A 20071-nucleotide genomic window follows, 5' to 3' on the forward strand; every position below is an offset into this window, starting at 1 on the left:
GCTCCTGTGGCAGTATCTCAGTATTTTTAAAACTCTCTGCTCTTATATAACTGTTACATTAACCTCCCCAAACACCAGTGACTACGCCGAAGGTGCGAGACTGTGTTAAAAGGGTAGAAATTGTGAATTTGCCAGGAGTTTCACCCCACATTCATGCGTTCCCCTCCCACTGCGCATGCTCAAGCACGCCTCCGGCCTCCTCGCGGGGTTGGGCCAGACTCGGAGGGCGGACCACGTGGGTCTCGTGACGTCATCTCCGGGCGACGGGGTGACTGGACTTGGGGTGGGCTTTCAGGGCTCCGCTGCGCTGCGGGTTGTATTGGAGGGATACCGGAGGGCGGAAGTGCAGCAGGGCCCGGCTCCGACCACCGCGCCGGTGCCTTCTGCGGCTGCGCGGGCTTTGGGGATTCTGGCTCGCGCGCCTCTGGGGGACAGTGTGTCAAGGAAGCACCCTGCACCACCACTTCGCCAGAACCCAGGACCTTATCTTCGTTACTGGTGCGGGAAGCCGGAGGAGGAGCCGGCGCTTCTGGTAGGGTATGTGTGTGCGGGTGTGTGTGTGTGTCCCCAGAGTGAGGAAATAACCCGAAGGAGGAGGATTGGGGAGGTGCCAGGTAGGTGTGGTAAGAAGGAGGGGCGAGTGGCTGGCTAGAGGAGCGCTCCCCCGGGCGGCAGTGGCGGGTAAAGGTGGGTCCTCCGGGGGAGGTAGGGCTGGCCTGACGCCGCCCCCGGAGCCCTTTGGCTGGTCGGAGTGTGTAGCTTATGCGATCTCTCCGGGACTACGCCTGTTCCTTACCAAGGTAGGAAGCCCAGGATCTTATCTCAGGGACTAGAGTTTAGTCCAAAACCTGCATTTTTCGTGTAACAGTTATTTAAATCATAAATAACTACTTGAATAAACTATAAACTATTTAAATAAATCATTATTTATTATTTCACAGGCAGTTCAGCTCTATCCAACTTTGGTGAGGGACTTCCTCCAATTTATCTCAACAGCATTAAGTCTCATTTTAATAATAATATCAAGTGATAACAAAGCCATTTTCTATTGGCAAAGCATTTTTCATATACTTTAGTTATACTTTGGATTATTTTCAAATCATACCTGAACTTGAGGAACCTAGGGAAACTGGCTTGGTTCTTGATTTTTCTGAGGGGTGGGGAGGCACAGCAGGTTTTCGAGAATCCGAATCCAGAGAGTGTCAAACAGCACTGAACTTCCAATGCCTTCCAGAATTCACTTGATAAATCTCAGTTTTGGGGACTATGGGGACTTTGTTCTGAACTGAATTATTTGTGATTTCCATAAAGGGAATTGTTGGTTGAATATTTAATTTAAAAGTAGAGATGTTGGGCTGAGGGTAGTAGTTGAGGGGAATCTTAGAATTTTACACTAGAGTTAAGCATGTGCTTTGATCCTCAGAATTGGAGGTTAAAATTGGAGAAAAATGAACAGAATGGTACTACATGGATATAAGATTTTAGAATAATGTTTACACTTCAGGTATAGGTCATCTTTATTAATTTAATAAATACCGAGTGCCTGTTATGTACCAGGCACTTGAGCAAAAAGTAAACAAAAAAACAGTGATCAAAACAATAAAAATCCCAGCCATCGTGAAATTCACCGTGAGGGTAGGGTGGAAGACAATATAAAAATTAGTTAAAATATATATCAGGTGAGAAGTGCTACAGAGAAAAAATAAAGCAGTGACGGAGAATGGGGAATGTGGTGGCATGCATAGGAAATTGCTGTGGTGGCCTTAGAAGAGATGATATTTGAGCAGAGACCTAAAAGTGTAAAGAAGGGTGCCATGTGGTGGAAAGAGTATCAGAACAACCATAAAGTCCTTGAGGCAGGAATATACTTTGGCTGGAACTGAGTGAGCAGGGAGGAGAGAAGCAAATAATCAGGTCAGAATGGGGCCAGGTCATTTAGGGCCTTGTCGGACTTTGTAAGAACTTTAGTTCTTACTTTGAATGAGAGTAAACTGATCTGACTTGTGTTTTAAAAGGATCTTTCTGATTGCTGTGTTGTCTGGCTGCAACAAAGGCAGAAATGAGACCGACTTATCAGTAGACGATTGCATTTATCTAGGTTAAAGGTTATGGTGACTTGGATTAGTAGTAATAATAATAGTGGAGGTGGTGAGAAATGGCAGATTTTTTTATTTGTGTCTAAGCTAGAGCCATTAGGTATGAAGAGGGATCAAGGATGACTGCAAGGTTTACGTCGTGATCCACTAAATAATAGAGTTATCACTTAGTGTTTAGGGGAATGCCACAGAGTAATAGGGAAAGGAGGAAGATCTGAAATCATTCAGTTTCGCAACATGCTAAATTTTACAATGAAATGTCAATACACAGCAGTATATATGAAACTAGAGTCAGAAGTCTGGGCTGAAGATACAAATGTGGGAATTGTTAATGTGTAAATGATATTTGAAGCCATGAGATATCTCCAAAGGCATGGTTCAAGGACTGAGCCTTGATACACTCAACATTTGGAGGTTGGTGAGATTTACAGTTATCCCCCAGGGAAGGGATGGGGCTGTTTACTAAAACCCTTGCTGAGAACATTTGAGGAGAGAGAAGGAATGAAACGGTGACTTAGGACAATGGGAAAATAAATGGATTATGGAAATGTAGGAACGCTGGGCAGCATTCAGGACCCACTTTTTTTTTAATTTTTTTTTTTTTTTAAGATTTTTATTGGGGAATTGGGGAAGGGGAACAACCAAGTTGTTGTCCTTCAGTCTTAGTTGTGCATGGTGCAGCTAGCTCAGCTCCAGGTCCATTCGCCATCTGGCCACCTGTCTGCAGCTCGCGGCTGCTCAGCTCAAGGTGCTGTATTCAATCTTAGTTGTGGGTGGGAGTAGCCCACCATCCCATGCAGGAGGCAAACTGGAAACCTTGTTGTCAGGAGCATGTGCTCTCACCAGCTGAGCCATCCTGCCACCTGTTGGCAGCTCAGTGGCAGCTCAGCTTGAGTGCAGCTCACTGGCCCATGTGGGATTGAACCTGTGACCCTGTTGCTCAGAGCTCATGCTCTTAACCAACTGAGCCACTTGGTCCGCCCTGAGGGCCCATTTTTGAGGTTAGTGTTCGAGATTTTAGAAGGGAACCAGCCAACACAGATTATGATGTTTAGAAATTTACTACTAGTAGGCATTTGATATTAAGTAATTTCTAGGTAGTTGAGAATTTTGTCAGCAAAATAGCTTCGGGTGATAGGTTAGCCTTTCTTGGTTTGTAGTGTAAAGGGGACTGCTAATTGTGCATTCACTATGCTATTTGCTAAGTGTTGTTGGTTGGGCACCTACTCTTCCCAGGCTCTGAATTAGATGCAGAGAATACAGCAGTCAAGAAATAGCCCCTGCCCTCAAGAAGCTTCTAGGAGACTGCATCATGGATTGAGATTTCTGTTGTTGTAAAACATTGCCTTCAAATTGGATGCATGGTGATCAGATCGTGTAGTGTATGTATGAGCGGGAAAAATAGTTTCCTAAAATAATGAAATTTGCTGAATTTAAAGTGTGATTGCACTGATTTGGAAAAGTATTTAGCTGGAAAAGTTTCTTAAGTAGCTAGTATAACTTTTGGATTTATATATTTTATATATTTATATATTTTTTCCAGTTGTTTAACAAGAATTCCAGAACCTGCTATGCGCTAATTATGCTAATATTGTGTATACAAAGGTTATTATGACTCAGTTTATGCTGTCAAGGAACTCTCAGTTCAGTGTGGGGAGGGGCAAGAGACAGATAAGATAAACATAACTGCGATGCATGGTTATAACATGCTATTATAAAGTAATTAGATTGGAGGTTGCAAAGTGGAAAGCTTCCCAAGGAACTGATGTTAAGCTGACTCATAAAAGAGAGTTAAGCGTTGGCCAAAAGAAGAGGGAAAGGGTGTTCAAATAGAGGGGACATGGAAGCACCAAGAAACCTGTATTTAATACATATACCATTTATTGAGTCGTTACCAGGTGCTAATCACCCAACGGCCTTGTGAAAATTAGAATTATCTTTAACTTACAGGTATGAGGTTCAGAGATACCAGGTTTGTTGTCCAAGGACACTTATAGGTGGAAGTCAGGGTTTAAACCCATGTCAATTTTGATTTCAGAATCCCTTAACGACCTTACTCGGTTGCCTGCTGTCAGCATTTAAATCTTCCCTGTCCTTGTTCTTTATCCCTCAGCCAGTTTGTCACCACCTTCTATTCATTCTTCCTTGGAAAGACCTCATATGTGTCTCTCATTCCACTACCAGTCTAGGTCAGGCGCTCGTTGTATGCCTTAGTTGCTGAACTTGCTTCCTGGCTGTCTTCTTTCTGACTTGGGATCTCCTTTTGTGCACTACACCCCGCTGGTTGTTTTTATTTCACCATTATATAAAACCTTACAGGCTCTCTAGGCTTATTGAATGAAATTGAGAACCCACAATCTTCTATTTGGTGTGCTTCATGATCTTACATACGGATTGGACATTAAAATAATAATTGCTCTTATTTCTCTGCACTTACTACGTGTCCAGTACCATGTCAAACATTTTATAAGGTTCTCTCCCCCTTCCCCCGCCCCAGAATAGCCCAGTGAATGTTACAGGTAAGGAAATTGAGGTATTGAGGTTTAGTGAAGTAAAGTGACTTACCTAGGATCTACATGGGATATTAATTTAAGACTTTTCACAATGTCAGCTCTTCTACTTCTCCCAACCCAAGGTTTCCTAAAATGTTGGTACACATATTGCTCCTGCTCACCTCCTGCCTTTGCCGATACAATTTTGCCCTGTGTGTAATATTTATATTTTTCTTTTTGCCTGTCTGTATTCTACCCACTCTTCCATTTCTATATCTTTTAAAATTCTTCCGTGTACACTATAGGATACATTAATATTTTACTTCTTCCCCTCCTCCTTCCTTCCTTATGAAAGGTTTCTCAAAGTAACATTTCATTATATCCATGGACATTTTGGGGTTGGAAGGGACATTGACAGTTGGTATGGTATGATAGAAGGAATGTGAGATTGGAAATCAGATAAAAAACTTAACTATAAGCTTATAAGTGCTGTAGTAGTAGAGGAAAATAAAGGTGCAATGAGGAAACAGTTTCTGAATCGTGCATTGAAGAAAGGGTATTTGAGCTGGGTCCCGAAGGATGTGTAAGCTGGAAAGACACAGTGGAGAAGACTACTTTAGGATGAGGAACCACCAGCATGAGCAAAGCCATGGGGACGCCAGGAAAGTGCATGGTCTGTTTAGTAGATTTAGAGATACTGCTTTCTGGGCAATGCCTAAGGTCTTAACAAAGTTGTTGTTATCATCTTGTGTGCTCTCAGCACCTGCCACAGAGTGAGCACATCAAATGATCAAATATTTATTGACTTGATATTGAAGGTTAGCAATGTTCAATGCATAGGTTTTTTTTATTAAAATAAAAAATAAAGAAGTTATTTTTCTTTACTTTTATAATTCCTGTTTACATTAGATAATGCTTTTGATTATTAGTTCTTGAAGACTTTATGACTTTCAAACGTTTTTTGAGACATGCTCCTCTTGGTTCTGTAAATTATGATTGATATACTTTATATTACCATATTATAGGCATCTTTCTAAGTGCTTTACATGTATTAATTTAATTTTTGTATCTTATGGGATAAGTGCTGTTATCTCCATTTTACAGATGAGAAAACAGACAGAGAAGTTAAGTGACTGACTTGAGGTCACAAATAAGTGGTGGAGCTAGCTTTTGAATCCTGGTAGTCTGGCTCTATAGTCTACATTTTGAATCCCCACATTGTAGTGCCTCTCAAGAGTTCAGTTTTGTTTATGGATATATTTTAATAAAAGTTAAAACACTGTGGTATGCTGGAGAGCACTGGACTCAGTTCAAGTGACCAGAGTTCTTATCCTGGTTTGACTGTTAACCTAGTGCTGTTGTTACACAGGCAGATTTTTTTCAGCCTCTTTCAGTTTATTTACCTGTACATGACATTGCATCCAGTTGACCTCCAAGGTGCATTTAAGTATAGTGATACAAAATACAGAACTCTACTTGATTTCTTTCTCTCTTTGACTAATTTATGGCAGTCTTGATGTACTTGGCATTGGTCAGTGGAAGAGAAAAGAGAGAAAAGCTCCTTGAATAATTCAATGTTAATTGATATTTGGCTAAACTAATATGGTTATTTAAAAAGTTTCCACAGGATACATTATGATAAATTATGAATTAGCTAGCCTATGAAAGATGGGATATATATGTGTGTGTGTGTGTGTATATATATATATATATATATATATATATATGGAGAGGGAGGGAGAGAGCGAGAGCGCGCGCTGTTGAATCTCAGTATTCAGGTACCAGCAGTATTTATTTCAGCATTTTCTCATACAGCATACTCTGGTGTTATCTAGTTGTTGAATATTAGTGCTGGAAGACACTTGGACATTACAGAGGTCAAAAGCATGTCCAGAATATTTCAGTTTGCAGGTTTAGTGCTATATTTGTGGAATAGGGAATACTGTGTGTTCTGAGTAGAACTTGACTGTTTTATCGGGTCAGGATTGTGAGCTAGGTTTGTAGAGTGAGCAGGATTTGAACAGATGAGAGAAGAGCATACCAGTCAGAGCGGATGGCAGAACAGAGAGCACCGTGTTTAAGGGGCCAATTTTGCTAGAGGGTTTAAAAAGAAATGTAGTAAATAAGACTGGAAATATTGGTGGTAACAAATCGTGGGGAGGATGAAATTTCGAATGGAAATAGGTTTATACAAAGATGTTTTTCCAAGATGAGAGATTTTTTTTTCTTTTTTCTTTTTTTTTTTCCCCCTGGAAGAGCATCTGAACTATCTGGAGTAGGAGAGGTTAAAATATGGGGCAGGGATAATTGTGAGGATGATCTTTTGGAGTTAGGGTTATAAGGGACCATAGGGCATAAGCAAAGAGTTCACTGTAGATGAGGCTTAAGAGAATGATGCAAGTTTAATTTCACTTTGGCTGTGGTTCATTAGTTGCATACCTTAACAATTTGGAATTGGTTATGTCTGTGATTCCTTTAAATAAATAATAGCTCTGCATTTAGACTTTGTTGTACTGATTTTGGCATTCATTTTTTCCTATAATCTTTATTTTGGAGCAGCTTTATTCATCCTTGCAAGGATATGATTAATGCTTTTCATTTTATTTTCAGTTTGGCTTTGGTTGAAAAAAGAATTTAGCCTATATGTACGGCTTTAACCATTGGAAGAATGACAGATGACAAAGATGTGCTTCGAGATGTGTGGTTTGGACGAATTCCAACTTGCTTCACCCTGTATCAGGATGAGATAACTGAACGGGAGGCGGAACCATATTATGTAAGTATGTTGATGGTGACAAATGGGATATCTAACTTTGTTCATTTTTGTAAATGCAACTCTAAGAACCTGGAGGCTGTTATCCAACATTTTATATAAAAGTAATACATACTTATAGGAAACAATGAGAAAACACAGATTAACCAAAAGAAGAAAATTAAAATTACCTCTGTTCTCACCACCCAGAGGGAAAAAAGCCATTCTTAACATATTATTTGTTATGGGACCTTCTTGACTTTCTTTTTCTTATGTATATATGCATAATATATGATAATGGACTCATAAATTATGTGCTGTTTTTGAACAGGAAGCTGTTTTTAAAATAATAGGTTCAGATTTGATTCTTTTGTATTATGGTGGTTTAACAAATTATTATAGCTCAGTGAACATATGAACATATATATATTATATAAAATATATTATTTAATAACATAAATTGCTATATATAGATTTGTAGGTTTGAGTTAGTGTATTATCTGTTCTGAAAAAGAGTATCAGATACCTTCTGAATTTAGCCTGTTTTTCTTTCCTTTTCAGAGTGGGTATACAATCCAAATTTATACATCTGTCAATCAGAGATAATAGTATCCTGCCTGTTTATTGAATAGCTCCGAGTAGGCAAAGACATTCTTAGTTGTCATTATTTGAGTTCTTTCTTTTTGTGTTTCAAGTACACATACCTCGTTTGCTGAGGAGGATCTGGATAAGTGGAAACGTTTTTTGGTGCTGGACTGATTTCTTGTTTCGCCTTAGTAAAGCTTGCCCCTTGCTTTTGTCCTTGTGTGTCTGGGAGACAGCACTGCTCCTCAGCCTGCTCCTGCTGTGGGAGGTGAGACGCTGGAGGAAGCTGCCTAAGGAGCCCATTTACTCACTTTTTGGGGACAGGCACCATTTCATTTGTCTCAGTGCATCCTGCATCTGACATAGGTCATGCAAGTGGTAGATACTCAGCACATGAAAACCTCCCCACACTTATGTTGGGGTTTTGTTTTAAATTGTCTCTGTGTTTTATTACTGAAAATGATAATTTCAGAGAAATTGGGTAGTCTTTTGTTACTAGTATTCACGTTATCATAACTGATTATATACATAATATAAAGTTGACTTCACTTTTACATTGGAAATCTCAACAGTTTTCTGAGTTTAGAAAAATTTCCATAGTTAAAAACAGAATTTGGCCATAGTTTATTTTTAGACGAATTTCATTTGTTAGATATATTTTTCCTCTTTTTCTGTAATATGGGTTAGGATATCATTTATGTTTTGTTTCCAAACTAGTTTTTTTTCTATTCTAATTAAAACTTTTAACTTTGGGTGGCTTTCTAATAAGTATCTAAACAAAGGCGTATATATGTCTAGTTGATCAAAGTGGCAAAAACATGAGAAATATATAATTTAAATCTGTTTACTTTTAAATCGAAATATGATGTTTTACACATTCCCTGCAGTTAAAAAAATTCAATATCGTAAAGAATACAATATTTTTCCTTATATGTAAATCTGTTTAAGTATGAAAAGATTGTTGTGAGAACTGGAGTGTAAGTTGTTATCTAGCTATTTCTAATCAAATTGAAAGTAGCAAAAAGTATGGGGATAACTGTAGGAAAAAGAGGATTGTTTTATCTAATAGGTAATTGTTTTTATCTTGAATTCTTCCTAATGTTCATCCAAAAGAAACTATATAGTCATTATGTTTTTGAAGAATATTGGGTGACAATCATATAATAAACATTAAACAAAAACCAGGTGTAGCATCGTGTAGCATAATCCAGATTTGGCTCTTTAAATACACATATACTTAAGTATAAGTTAGTACATATAGGAGGAAACTACACAAAAACATGAGCAGTGGTTCGTCTTAGAATTATAGGTGAGCATTTTCGTGCCTATATGGTTTTAGTTTACATGCGTCTTGGTTATAAATTAAGTTTGAAAGTATTTTTTAATTGCTTTGGTGTATAATACTAATGATAATGTTTTAAAGATTATGGATGAAATGAGGTAAAAATATCATCGCCTAGAGCCAGTGTACCTCTTTCTCAGAAGTTCTCAAAGCCCAGGGTTGTCACCATGGCCTGAAAAGTCCATTCAGGTTCACGTGGGGGTGCAGTAAGGATAGGTGAATAGGAATGTTGTTTACTTTTTCTAATGCTTATTTATAGCTTCTTTCTTAGAAACTGGATTTTAAATCCACTCATACCAAATATATAAATTAATTATTTAAGAGTCTTCTGAAATTTTCTATTTCCATTGCAAAAGCATACTACTGTTAAATATATCCCCGTTTATTTATGATTTTGATTGGTTGTCGCCACATAAATCTTTCAGCCTACATTCTGTATGTATTATCATTGAGAATTATATCTTATTTTGCAGGGAATGTTAGGGAGGAAATTTGTTAGAAAGTAGGCAACTTTTCAGTTTTTGTTGTTTCTGTTGTATTCATTTAAACTGTTGCTTTTTATTTAGATTATCTAATATGAAAACACACTAATTTGCATTCGTATTGTGTGACGTGTTATCAGAGGAAATCACACGTGGTCATCAATTGCCTTTTCTGTTTCCTTAGTCAGGTGTCTCTGTTCTCCGTTCATCTTTCACTTTTAACAGGTGACCTCACTTCCTACTTCACAAAGAAAATAGAAACATGTAATAGAATCTCCCTTAACTTTCTGCCATCAAGTCTGCAAAACCTATCTGCACTCATACGTGTTTACTTCTGTTTTAATGTAAGAGGTATCCTTCCTCGGAGGCGAGGCCCAAGCTTTCATGTGTGTTACAGAACACATCTCCTGCCTTCTCAGAAAGCTGGTGATTTCTAATCTTGTCCCATCCCCATCGCTGCCTTCTATTTACTGGCTCCTTTGCAACATTTATATTTATAAATCCTTCCTGTACTAAGACAACCCTCTGTTGACCCATCTCTCTTTCAGCCTCTTGCTTCCCCTTCACAGCCAGACTGACTAAAAATGTTACCTATGTTTATTATCTTCCTCGCTCCTCCCACCCCTTTAACTTCACTGCAGTCACATTTTCACACTACCCCGACAGAACTTTTCTTGCCACAGTCACTAGTGACATCTTTTTTGCCAAACCTAGAGTCTTTCTGAATTTTCATTTGCTTGATCTCTCAGCAGCATTTTATGTTGTTGGCTGTTTTTTCCATTTTGTGCCACTGTTCTTTCTTGCTCTAACGTGCCTTATATTCCTGGTTTTGCTTCTATCTTTCTGGTTTTGTTTTGGTTTTTTTGTGGTCTTCTTTGCCAGCTCTCCCTCCTTTGCTTGTTCCTCAATGTTGACATCTTTGGGGCTTTGCCTTTATTATTTTTCACTTCACTTTTTTCCCCTTAGATCTCTCATCCATTTTTATGACTTTCTTGAGCATTTTTGTCTCAACTCCGAAAATTTTACTCCTGAGTTCCAGACCTCTATGTCTGCCTGGTGGCTATCACTTAGATATCTTAAAGGAACGCAAACTGAGTATGTTTGAAACTGGACTCATGATCTTTACCCCGAGACAAACTAGTCATCTGCCATATTTCCTCCCTGTTTTGCCAAGTAGACCTATCATCTGGTTAAGTAGTCACTCTTACCAGTAATTAACATGGGACTCATCCTTTCATGCTTCTTTCTCCCATAGCCTTGACATTCAGTCAGTAACTTAGTCCATCTGATTTGAATCTCAAATATTTCTCAAACTTCTCCAGTTCCTTTCATACCCACTGCTGCGGCCTACTTCAGACCACCATTTAAAAATTGATGGATTGCTAGTACTAACTTCCCTGGTTTTAGACTTGCCATCTTTCCGTTTTCTTGTCTGGCTGTTTGAGTAATCTTTTCAAAACACGTCTGATCTTGTCACCTACCTGCTTAAAACCTTTAGTGGTTTTTCATCATCTTTAGGATCCTTGATGTAGTTTAAAGGTTCTCCGTGATCTGGCCCCTCACTTCTTCAGTACTACTATCCCAATGCTCTACATTCCTGTCATATTCATTTTCTTATAGTTCCTCAGATGTGCCAATCTTTGTCTTTTTATATTGACTCCATGCCTTCTCTCAGCTTCCTTTGTCTGGAATTAGCAGTAGTATCTCCCACCTCTACTCATACGTAGACACCCACAACCACCCATGTTTGGTTCACTCCTCTGCCTTTTGACTCTTGCTTTAAAAGAGACTTCCTATTAAGGTCTTTCCTGAGCCCCTAGATTAGGTTAAATTCCTTTGCTACTTGTTCGTATAATAGTCTTTACTTCCTTCTTGAATATACCACATTTGTAATTTTGTTTTTACTGTCTGTCTTCTTTTTCTAGCCTGTAAGCCCCATAAGAGGAAGAATTCCTACTTCATTCAAGTGTTCTCTCATTACCTGGTGTGATGCCTCACACATTGAAATGGAACAGAATTCTAGTATATTTTAATTCTGTTTTTGTTCTAAATAAGTAAATCTCTAATTTTATAATTGAAAATTATTAGACATAAGTGATCTATGCAACTGTATGAAACATGCATTCCTTACACATTCTATAGAAAAAGTAAATTACTTTGTCATACTTGCTGAGTACTTGGCAGTGCTAAATGAGAAACAACAGGACGTTAAGAGTCTATGTAGTTGACAGTATCACCAGAGGGGGTTAATCCTTTTCATATTAAGAGAACTTAAAGAACCTTGAAATGTTAATGTAAGTGAAATAAGCCAGACACAAAAGGACAAATATTTTATGATTCCACTTATACGAGTTACCTAGAATAGTTTAATTCAAAAGACGGAAAGTAGAGAAGTGATAATCAAGGGCCAGGGGAAGAGGAAAATGAGAGAGTTATTGTTTAGTAGGTATGAAATTTGAGGTGATGAAAAATTCTGGAGACAGATAGTGTGATGGTTGCACAACAGGGTGAATGTATTTAATGCCACTGAACTATACACTTAAAAATGGTTGAAATGGTAAGTTTTATGCTAGGTATATTTATCACAGTTAAAAAAAGACTTAATCCAGTGAGATACATCTAAGAAAAACAATGAGTGGTACAGTTTGGATGTGGAATGCAAGATGATGTATTTTTGCTGTTATTTTCTTTTCATTTTACCTGTTTAAATACTTACTAGCTACTTTACCTATTTAAAATTTACTAGATAAATTGTATCTAGTATAGTCATTCTTACATCTTAGAATTATAGCTATTTCTGTCAGTTACAGATTACTCCCCTTGGCCCATTTGAAACAGAAGATTCCAGCTACATTTCACTGTAGATTCTGTCTCAAGGCTCAGCATTCTTTATCAATTAACTTTGTTTGGCCTTTTAACCTTTAACCTTTGGCACCTCTGATTTATTCATCAGATATTTATTGTGTGCCGACTATAATGTAAACAGTATTTTGGGGATTGGGAATGTAGCAGTGAACAGACAAATATCCATGTCTTAATGGAGCTTACATTCTAATGTTTCTCATTCCTTATTGTAAAGGTTTTGTTTCCTGAAAATCATTTGTGAATTTTTCAGCAACATTGATTGAACCCTAGGCATGTAGCACAACACTCTCCAATATCAGGAGCTGATATCCATACTCATTAGCCCTAATATGTCCTTGTTCTTACAGTCTTTGTAGGTTAATTTCATTCTCTACAGATCAGATTATTGTGTAATGCCCAACAGACATTTTAAAGCTCTGGACTTAGAGAATTTATGAGACTGATAGATTATATGTATTTATTTTTTAAAAATGGCTAATTTACCGTGGTGTTTTAATTTCTTAGGGACTGTCCATGTTATATCTGTATTTAATGCTGTTATTTCTGACTCAAATGAATCTTTTCTTTGTTATATATTTAGCAGAATATGATTTGGCAAGTTATTTAAGCTGCATATAATAGGGATGTTAATACTTCCTGTAAAACAGTTAGTGCCTTTTCTTCTATGTAGTATTAGTTTCCTTTTTCTTTTCTTCCCTAATCACATTCTCTTTGTTTCTTTACAAAAGAGGACTTTATGTTCTGTCTAATCCACAATACTATCCAACAACTTGTTCGTAGTATTAGTACCTTCTATTCCATACTGGAGTATGCCAACTACCTCCCACACCCTTGAACCCTATAGCCCCTAGGATCACTGTCATGTTCTCTTATCTGCTTGAGGCCTGTGATTTTGAGCTTCACTGATTAAATATCAGTTCCTTTAACCAGAATATTTCTCTTTGTGTATATTCCCCAGCCCTATAGTTCTACTTAATTTACTGATCAAAAGCTTACAGCAGCATGAAATGCAGCATGAATAAGCAGCATGCAAAATGATTCAGGTTTAGACTCACAAAAGCAGCTGAAAAAGAGCACCAAAACAGTTTTAGTAGCAAAAGACGAGTGAAGCTTAGGAAAGTAAGTAATGGCTAGAGTGACTACTGCAAAGGAGGAAAAGATGAGTTTTTGCCAGTTTTCTTCTTTTATCTACTTGTGGGTACTTTATACAAATCCTAGCCAGTTTTCCAAAATGCTGTCTTAGGATTTCTTCCTGGGTGCCTTTTCTGGGGGAAAAACAATGCTGGCCTTTACCCTATTCCAGTTGAGGCTTTCCCTAGCCCAACGTCCCCTCCCAGTCTTTTCTCTCTCCAAGGTTTAAGTAGGCCTAGCCTCTAGGACAGGATTGAGGATGTTGGTTGACTATACCATTCTATAATACCAGCATTATACCTTAAGCTTGTGCTTTCATTGTACTTTAAAGATTTAAATGTGTAGCTTAAAAATCAGTCATTTTTAACTTCTCTCCTTTGATTGCATTAGTAATCACCAAAATCTGTTCTGATTTCTAAACCTTCTCCATTTTTCCATTCCTTTTATCCCCATCTCCTCATGTAATATTTCCTTAACAGATTTCCTGTCTATAATCTTATCTTCTTTTGGTTTTTTATGTACAACTGCTAGATCGTTCCTTAAAGACTGTTTCTCATCGTGCCATTCTTTTATGCATGGTATCGTAGTGGGCCCCTGTCATTCATCAAATGAAAATTTCTTTTCACCTTTAAAGACCTTTCTGTTGCTGCCATGAATAATATTTTTGTAAGTACTTATAAAAATACTCATTTTTTTAAACCTGTATTTTAGCCTCATATCTAAGAGGAAGATTATTTCTTTCTCTTGGTGGTGGTCTTCATTGCAGCTAATCTAATACATAGTAGATTATCAAAACATGAGAGACCAGTTGAGAAGTCCTGATTGAGAAGTCAAGTTGTACATTAGGACTGAGTTGATTATCCTCAAAACAGTTTAGTTAACTCAGGTGAAACATATCTTTAAGTTAAATTTAATAGAAATAAGTATCCTGAATAGTATGACATCTGATTACATTGTTCTTTTATTTAGAGAAAATTATTATGGAAAGATTGTACATAGATTTATGTTGCTTATTTGGGCATTTATGCTATAAACTCTACTTAATGACCTCATAAGAAATTTTAGAACAACTTAACCTTTATTCTTTGATTTGTTATAAAAAGCAGTTGAGTTTGTGTGGACTGTTCAAAATAATGCAAAAACATGGCTGTTTTTCCTTAAAATTCAAAAACTTATTATATATATATATATTTAAAATAGTAAGTAAATATGGTTTTACAAATTTTCATTTCAGTTGCTTTTGCCAAGAGTAAGTTATTTGACGTTGGTAACTGACAAAGTGAAAAAGCACTTTCAGAAGGTTATGAGACAAGAAGACATTAGTGAGATATGGTTTGAATATGAAGGCACACCACTGAAATGGTGAGTGAATTTTTCTGCGTTATTAAGCATTGAGTATGTGCTAGCTTTAAGAAGGTATAGTTCCCTGAAGCAATTTAAAAAAAAAGTTCTATTAAAGAAATCACTGGTCAGCTCATATACAGTAAATTTTAAACTGTTGTTAGAATATCTTACTGAAAATATTTCTGCCTTGTATTTGGATGCATGGGACACTGAACAAATTTGTTTATTTTCAAAAGATTTTTTTTGTAGCATAATAATAGTATATTTGGTTATGGGGTGGTTTTTTTTGTTTGTCTTTTTTTTTTGCAGATATATTTAAAACTTCTATATGAATAAGTCATTCTGTGACAGTATTCAATTTTATCTTTTTTTTTTAATGTCCAAAATCTTGATAGATCTTTATATACTCATGAGCACCTACTGTGGCACCTTTCAAACTGATTATCACATTTGTTGATCACTGTGCCATAAGTATATATATCTGCTGTAGCCATTTTTAGTGTTTAAAATATATTGATTCCCTTTTTATATGAAAAGTAATTTTGGTATATTATTTTTAAGAAATTTATTGAAAATAAATCCTAAATCTGGGTTTACCCATGTATAGATGATATATTTTTCTACTTCCTCTGTTATTGGGAGTTTTGTTTTTTGTGCTTCCAAAAATATTTAATGAAACTGGAGAAATTACAGAGAGAAGAATATAAAAAAATGGTTCAAGGTACTCTGGGATGTAAGTGTTGAAATGCAACTATATGAGTGTAGTTGAATGAAAAAGGTACAGACTGAGTCAAAATTTAAATGAAATAGGAAAAGTAAAAATAGTTAAAAATGGACTTGCTCTCTGAATCTTGGAATATTAAAATGAGTTTTTAAAAATTTAAAAGGAATCTAGTAGGTGTTTAATAAGTGCAGCTGAATCCAAGGATTACTTAAAAACAAGGAGGGAACTTTTGGAACTCACCTTGTGCTGATAAAATCCCTGGAGTGAATAAATTTTCATAATGGTTTAGAAACATAAAAGATGATATTTTGTGTTGAGTACCCTTTTAAGGTGGTCTGGAAAGAGATGACAAAATTAAAATTTTTTAAATCAAAACAATAGTGAGCTTCATTATCATATGTCATACTCATGACTCGAATAGTTCTAGACCTCAAGCGGCATAGATAAGTCAGTGTTTTTTGTGTCTTTTTATTTCTCAGAAGATGTGGAGGTTTTGGAATGGGAAGGTGACTTAAAAGACATTTAAGAGGAGCAAGGATCAGGAGAGTAGAGGGAAAGGAAGGAGGGGGAAAAGAGTGTGGGTGAGTAGCCGTAGGATATATCTATGTTCTTGACAGAGCTATCTATATTATAGTTGGATATTGTAATTATATTGCTTTCTGTGTATTAGTTACTGGTTATTGTAAGAATTTGTGTGACTGACACCAAGCTTTTCAATTTTACCGTTGGAAAGCAGGGTTTCTCAACAAGAGCGCTATTGACATTTCAACCTGCGTAATTCTTTGTTGTGGGAGGGCTACCCTCTACATTGTAGGCTATTTTGCACTAGCCCTGACCTCTATGCACTAGCACCAGTAAGCATGTACTTCAGTCATGATGAGAAGTGTTTTGCGGGGGGTGCAAAACTACCCCCAATTGAGAAACTCTTGAAAAGATGGAAGACTTCAATTTAACTTTGATACTAAATGATTGTTAAATTATTATCCTTCAGCTGCTATTTTAATCTATGCTGTGTGGAGGTTATTTTTGTATTTGATATGGTTTGTATTCTATTGGTTTGTATTCTATATATGATATCAATTATAATCTTTGGACCCATTTCTCCCTGTTACTATAGAGTACTATTTTTGGCTTAAATAGATCATATTCTTACTGTGTCAGTATTTATCCCTCTGAAAGTCTTTTATTAAAGAGTGAAATTATTATTTGTTTTTTTAGAGAGCTTATGTGAAAGTAATTGTGTTCACATATCTTTCCTCGTTTTGGTTTTGGGGTCTTTTTATGCATGGTATCACTTGCATAGCTCATTGTATTTAATGGCTTTTGGTACAACTTTCCTTTAGTATTGTCGGGTACTTTATATATTTGAGGAATGAATAACTTCTAGAGGTGTGAGTATAATCCAGGACCTCGGTGCTAAGTCTGGATCTTTTCTCTCCTTACTCCCAACAATAGCAGTTTTCTCCTATGTTAAAAGAATTATCTTCCTGGAAATAGGCTGTCAGTAGCTACTTGGCATTTAATTAAGCAGTAGGCTTCATAAGATAGGACAATCATTTTAGGGAGGCAGCTACCACTGAAGCTTTGTAGGACTTCGGCTTTTGAGACCATGTGAGTGTCTTAAAGAGTTGAGGAGCATTTATTTGAGTAAGATAATACCATCTTTCTTATACTTTATCCTTTGGAGTTTTAAATAAATTCAAGTGAGAAAGGAAATTGAACACCAGTTTAGATAATTCATAAAAAGAAGAAAGCATAAATTGATATTCCTTCTCCTCCTGTAACTCTTCTGATTTGTATTTATTGTTATTATAGTTGTTTAAACATCTGTGTGAAATGCTTGAGTAGAGACGCTGTACCTTGGCAGTAGCGTGTAAGAGGTGCTAAGTCAATGTTTGTTCAACCAATGAATGAATTTAAATCAGCCTCTTCTTTTTATTGAGAAAACTGAGACTAAAATAAATAAAATAACCTGTTCAGATGAGCAGGTAGGACCAGATTTTGAGTCTCATTTCAGGGCTCTTTCCACCACACCTGCTGATATTGTATTTGTCAGTTGTTGTTTTCTCCGGTTCTATAATTTCTCTAATTGCTTATGTTAATTTAATTTGCCCATATTAGAATAGACAAATATATAAGAACTGTGGCATACACATAATGAATACTTAATATATTGTTGATTTGTAGAGAGATTTTAAGGTTTTATCTGATTAGTGCTTTATTCTCTATAGTGCTTTGTCTGTTTAACTTGAAAAAATTATGTGGGAAATGGAAAGTGCTGATCTCTAAATGTAAGGATTTTTTAAAAAGTGATTTGAGGTGATTAGTCAGCAGAGGGTGCTCTAACATTGCATTTTAAGGGGTGAAGTCTCTTCACATAACTCATGTTCAAAATTTGTATTCGTTACTTTTATATTAGACTTATTTTCAGAGAACAATTTTTGGTTCTTCTAAAGAATACTTTGTTATGTATACCCTAATACTGGTTTAGATCTTATGCCTTCAGGTACAAAACTTAGAAAAAGCTTCTCTTTTTGTCAACTATAAAATTAGTATCTCTAAGGGGATATAATTTTGTGTAAATTGACTTATTTTCAGGACTGGTTGTTGAACATAAGATGTTGAAACTACCTTTTGAATGAAAAAGAAACAAATATTGATGTTAGTTTTAAAATATTTAAATAGACTTAATAGAATGACCCAAATACTGTATCTATGTGATTTCAAAAGTAAATTTTAATAAATTAACTTTAACATCTTAATCATAAGTACTGTGCAGGTTCTCTCGTATGTCTAATCATTTTTCTAAGGTGAATTTCTAGAATTTTATAAATTTTATAAATTATTCTGTAAACTAGGTTTTTCAAGTGTGGTTTACCTAGCATTTACAGTTCCTTGGAAATTGGTTATTTTTGTACATAAGGATAGGCTTAGAAAGCTGTGAAACACAGTGCTTGTCTGCAGTTGTTTGTACCATAGATAGAATAAGGTAAAATTGATTGTAATCATTAAATTACTTCAGTTTACATTTGAGTTACACTCTTTTTTTATTCAATGAAATGTAACCCTGTTTCCAGTGAATCACTAATGTAGCAAACTTATGAATAGGATGCATTTATCTCAGTGAAATGGAATGGGACAATAGTTCTCTAGTATATGGGGAAGATTCCTTTCATTGCTGATCTTAGAATACTGGTTTGCTGTCTGACTGCAGATGTTTAGAATATGCACCCTTGGCTGACTTCGGAGCATATCCATTATTGCTGTGCTGTGTGCCAAAATGTATATATGTATTTTAGCAGTAATGAAAGGGTAAAGAAGAAACAGCCTAATGTAAAGAAAAATGAAAATATTATTGATTTTGAGAATTGAATTTAGAAAAGACTAGAGTAATTGAAGAAATATTCTTGTGCAGTCAATTTGTTTAGGGCAATAGTTTAGCTAGTTGGGTCCTTGTCGGATACATTCCAGGTTCAAATCCTCACCACTTCCTTTGCTATTACATTTAGATTAGATTGGCAGGAGGAGCAACATAACAGCCAAATGGCTACATTATGATTTATTTATAGTTATGGCTTATGTGGTTTCTATGTTGTGGGTTAGGAGCCTCCTGACAAAACTATACAGAATGTCTGTTTAGAGGAGTTGTACAAATTAGTACTTTTCAAATCCTTGACATAAATCAGATTATAGTGTAAGAGAAATTCAGTAATTTTTGTTGGTTCTGCTTTTTAGAGATTTTCTTGCATATTAATAGGTTGATTAGAAACATTCTTAGAACCAGTTAATTCAGATAGTATATTTATTTGGAGTTAGTGTCCTTGCATCAAAATCATTCTAACATGTATCTGCATTGAGCCACATATGAATACTTTGACAATGGAAGTAAGTAAATAGTTATTATACTCCTCAGTTTTTATATTTTTAGAATGCTTTAATGTTAATACATTATATATATTTAAATATAAGTTTTAGGAACCATAATTTTTAAATTTCCACTCTGGCCCTTAGTATATCAGGAAAAAAGAGTCATCATTTACCATTTGAGATCAATGAACTTTAAAAATATATACATATTTAAGTCATTTTATAAATAACTTAGAGAAGTAAGAATGAAGGATTGATGTATAACAACTTTAATTGGAAATGTTAATAAGTATTTAAATACAGCAAATTTATATTTTAACTTCATATTTTCCTGGTTTTGAAGGTATACAAGGTGTGATCAAACAATATGGTGAACTTTTAAATTTAAAAA

The 20071-nt window shown here is 36.0% G+C and overlaps 1 protein-coding gene across 3 annotated transcripts in view; it reads left to right on the forward strand.

Moving 5' to 3' along the window:
* Positions 1-262: 262 nt before the first annotated feature.
* Positions 263-20071, forward strand: part of ATG5 (autophagy related 5) — a 117524-nt gene continuing 97715 nt past the window's right edge. The window contains exons 1-3 of one of the 3 annotated variants that reach the window (XM_019665880.1): positions 263-537; positions 7199-7364; positions 14980-15107. In XM_019665880.1, coding sequence (XP_019521425.1) covers positions 7257-7364; positions 14980-15107 — 236 coding nt within the window. In that variant the 5' untranslated portion in view covers positions 263-537; positions 7199-7256. Of the gene's footprint in view, positions 538-697; positions 801-7198; positions 7365-14979; positions 15108-20071 lie in introns of those variants that run through there. The other 2 variants (XM_019665879.1, XM_019665881.1) reach the window with 2 other exon arrangements.

The sequence above is a fragment of the Hipposideros armiger genome, unplaced genomic scaffold, assembly GCF_001890085.2.
Source record: "Hipposideros armiger isolate ML-2016 unplaced genomic scaffold, ASM189008v1 scaffold_456, whole genome shotgun sequence".
In the NCBI taxonomy this organism is placed as follows: Eukaryota; Metazoa; Chordata; class Mammalia; order Chiroptera; family Hipposideridae; genus Hipposideros; species Hipposideros armiger.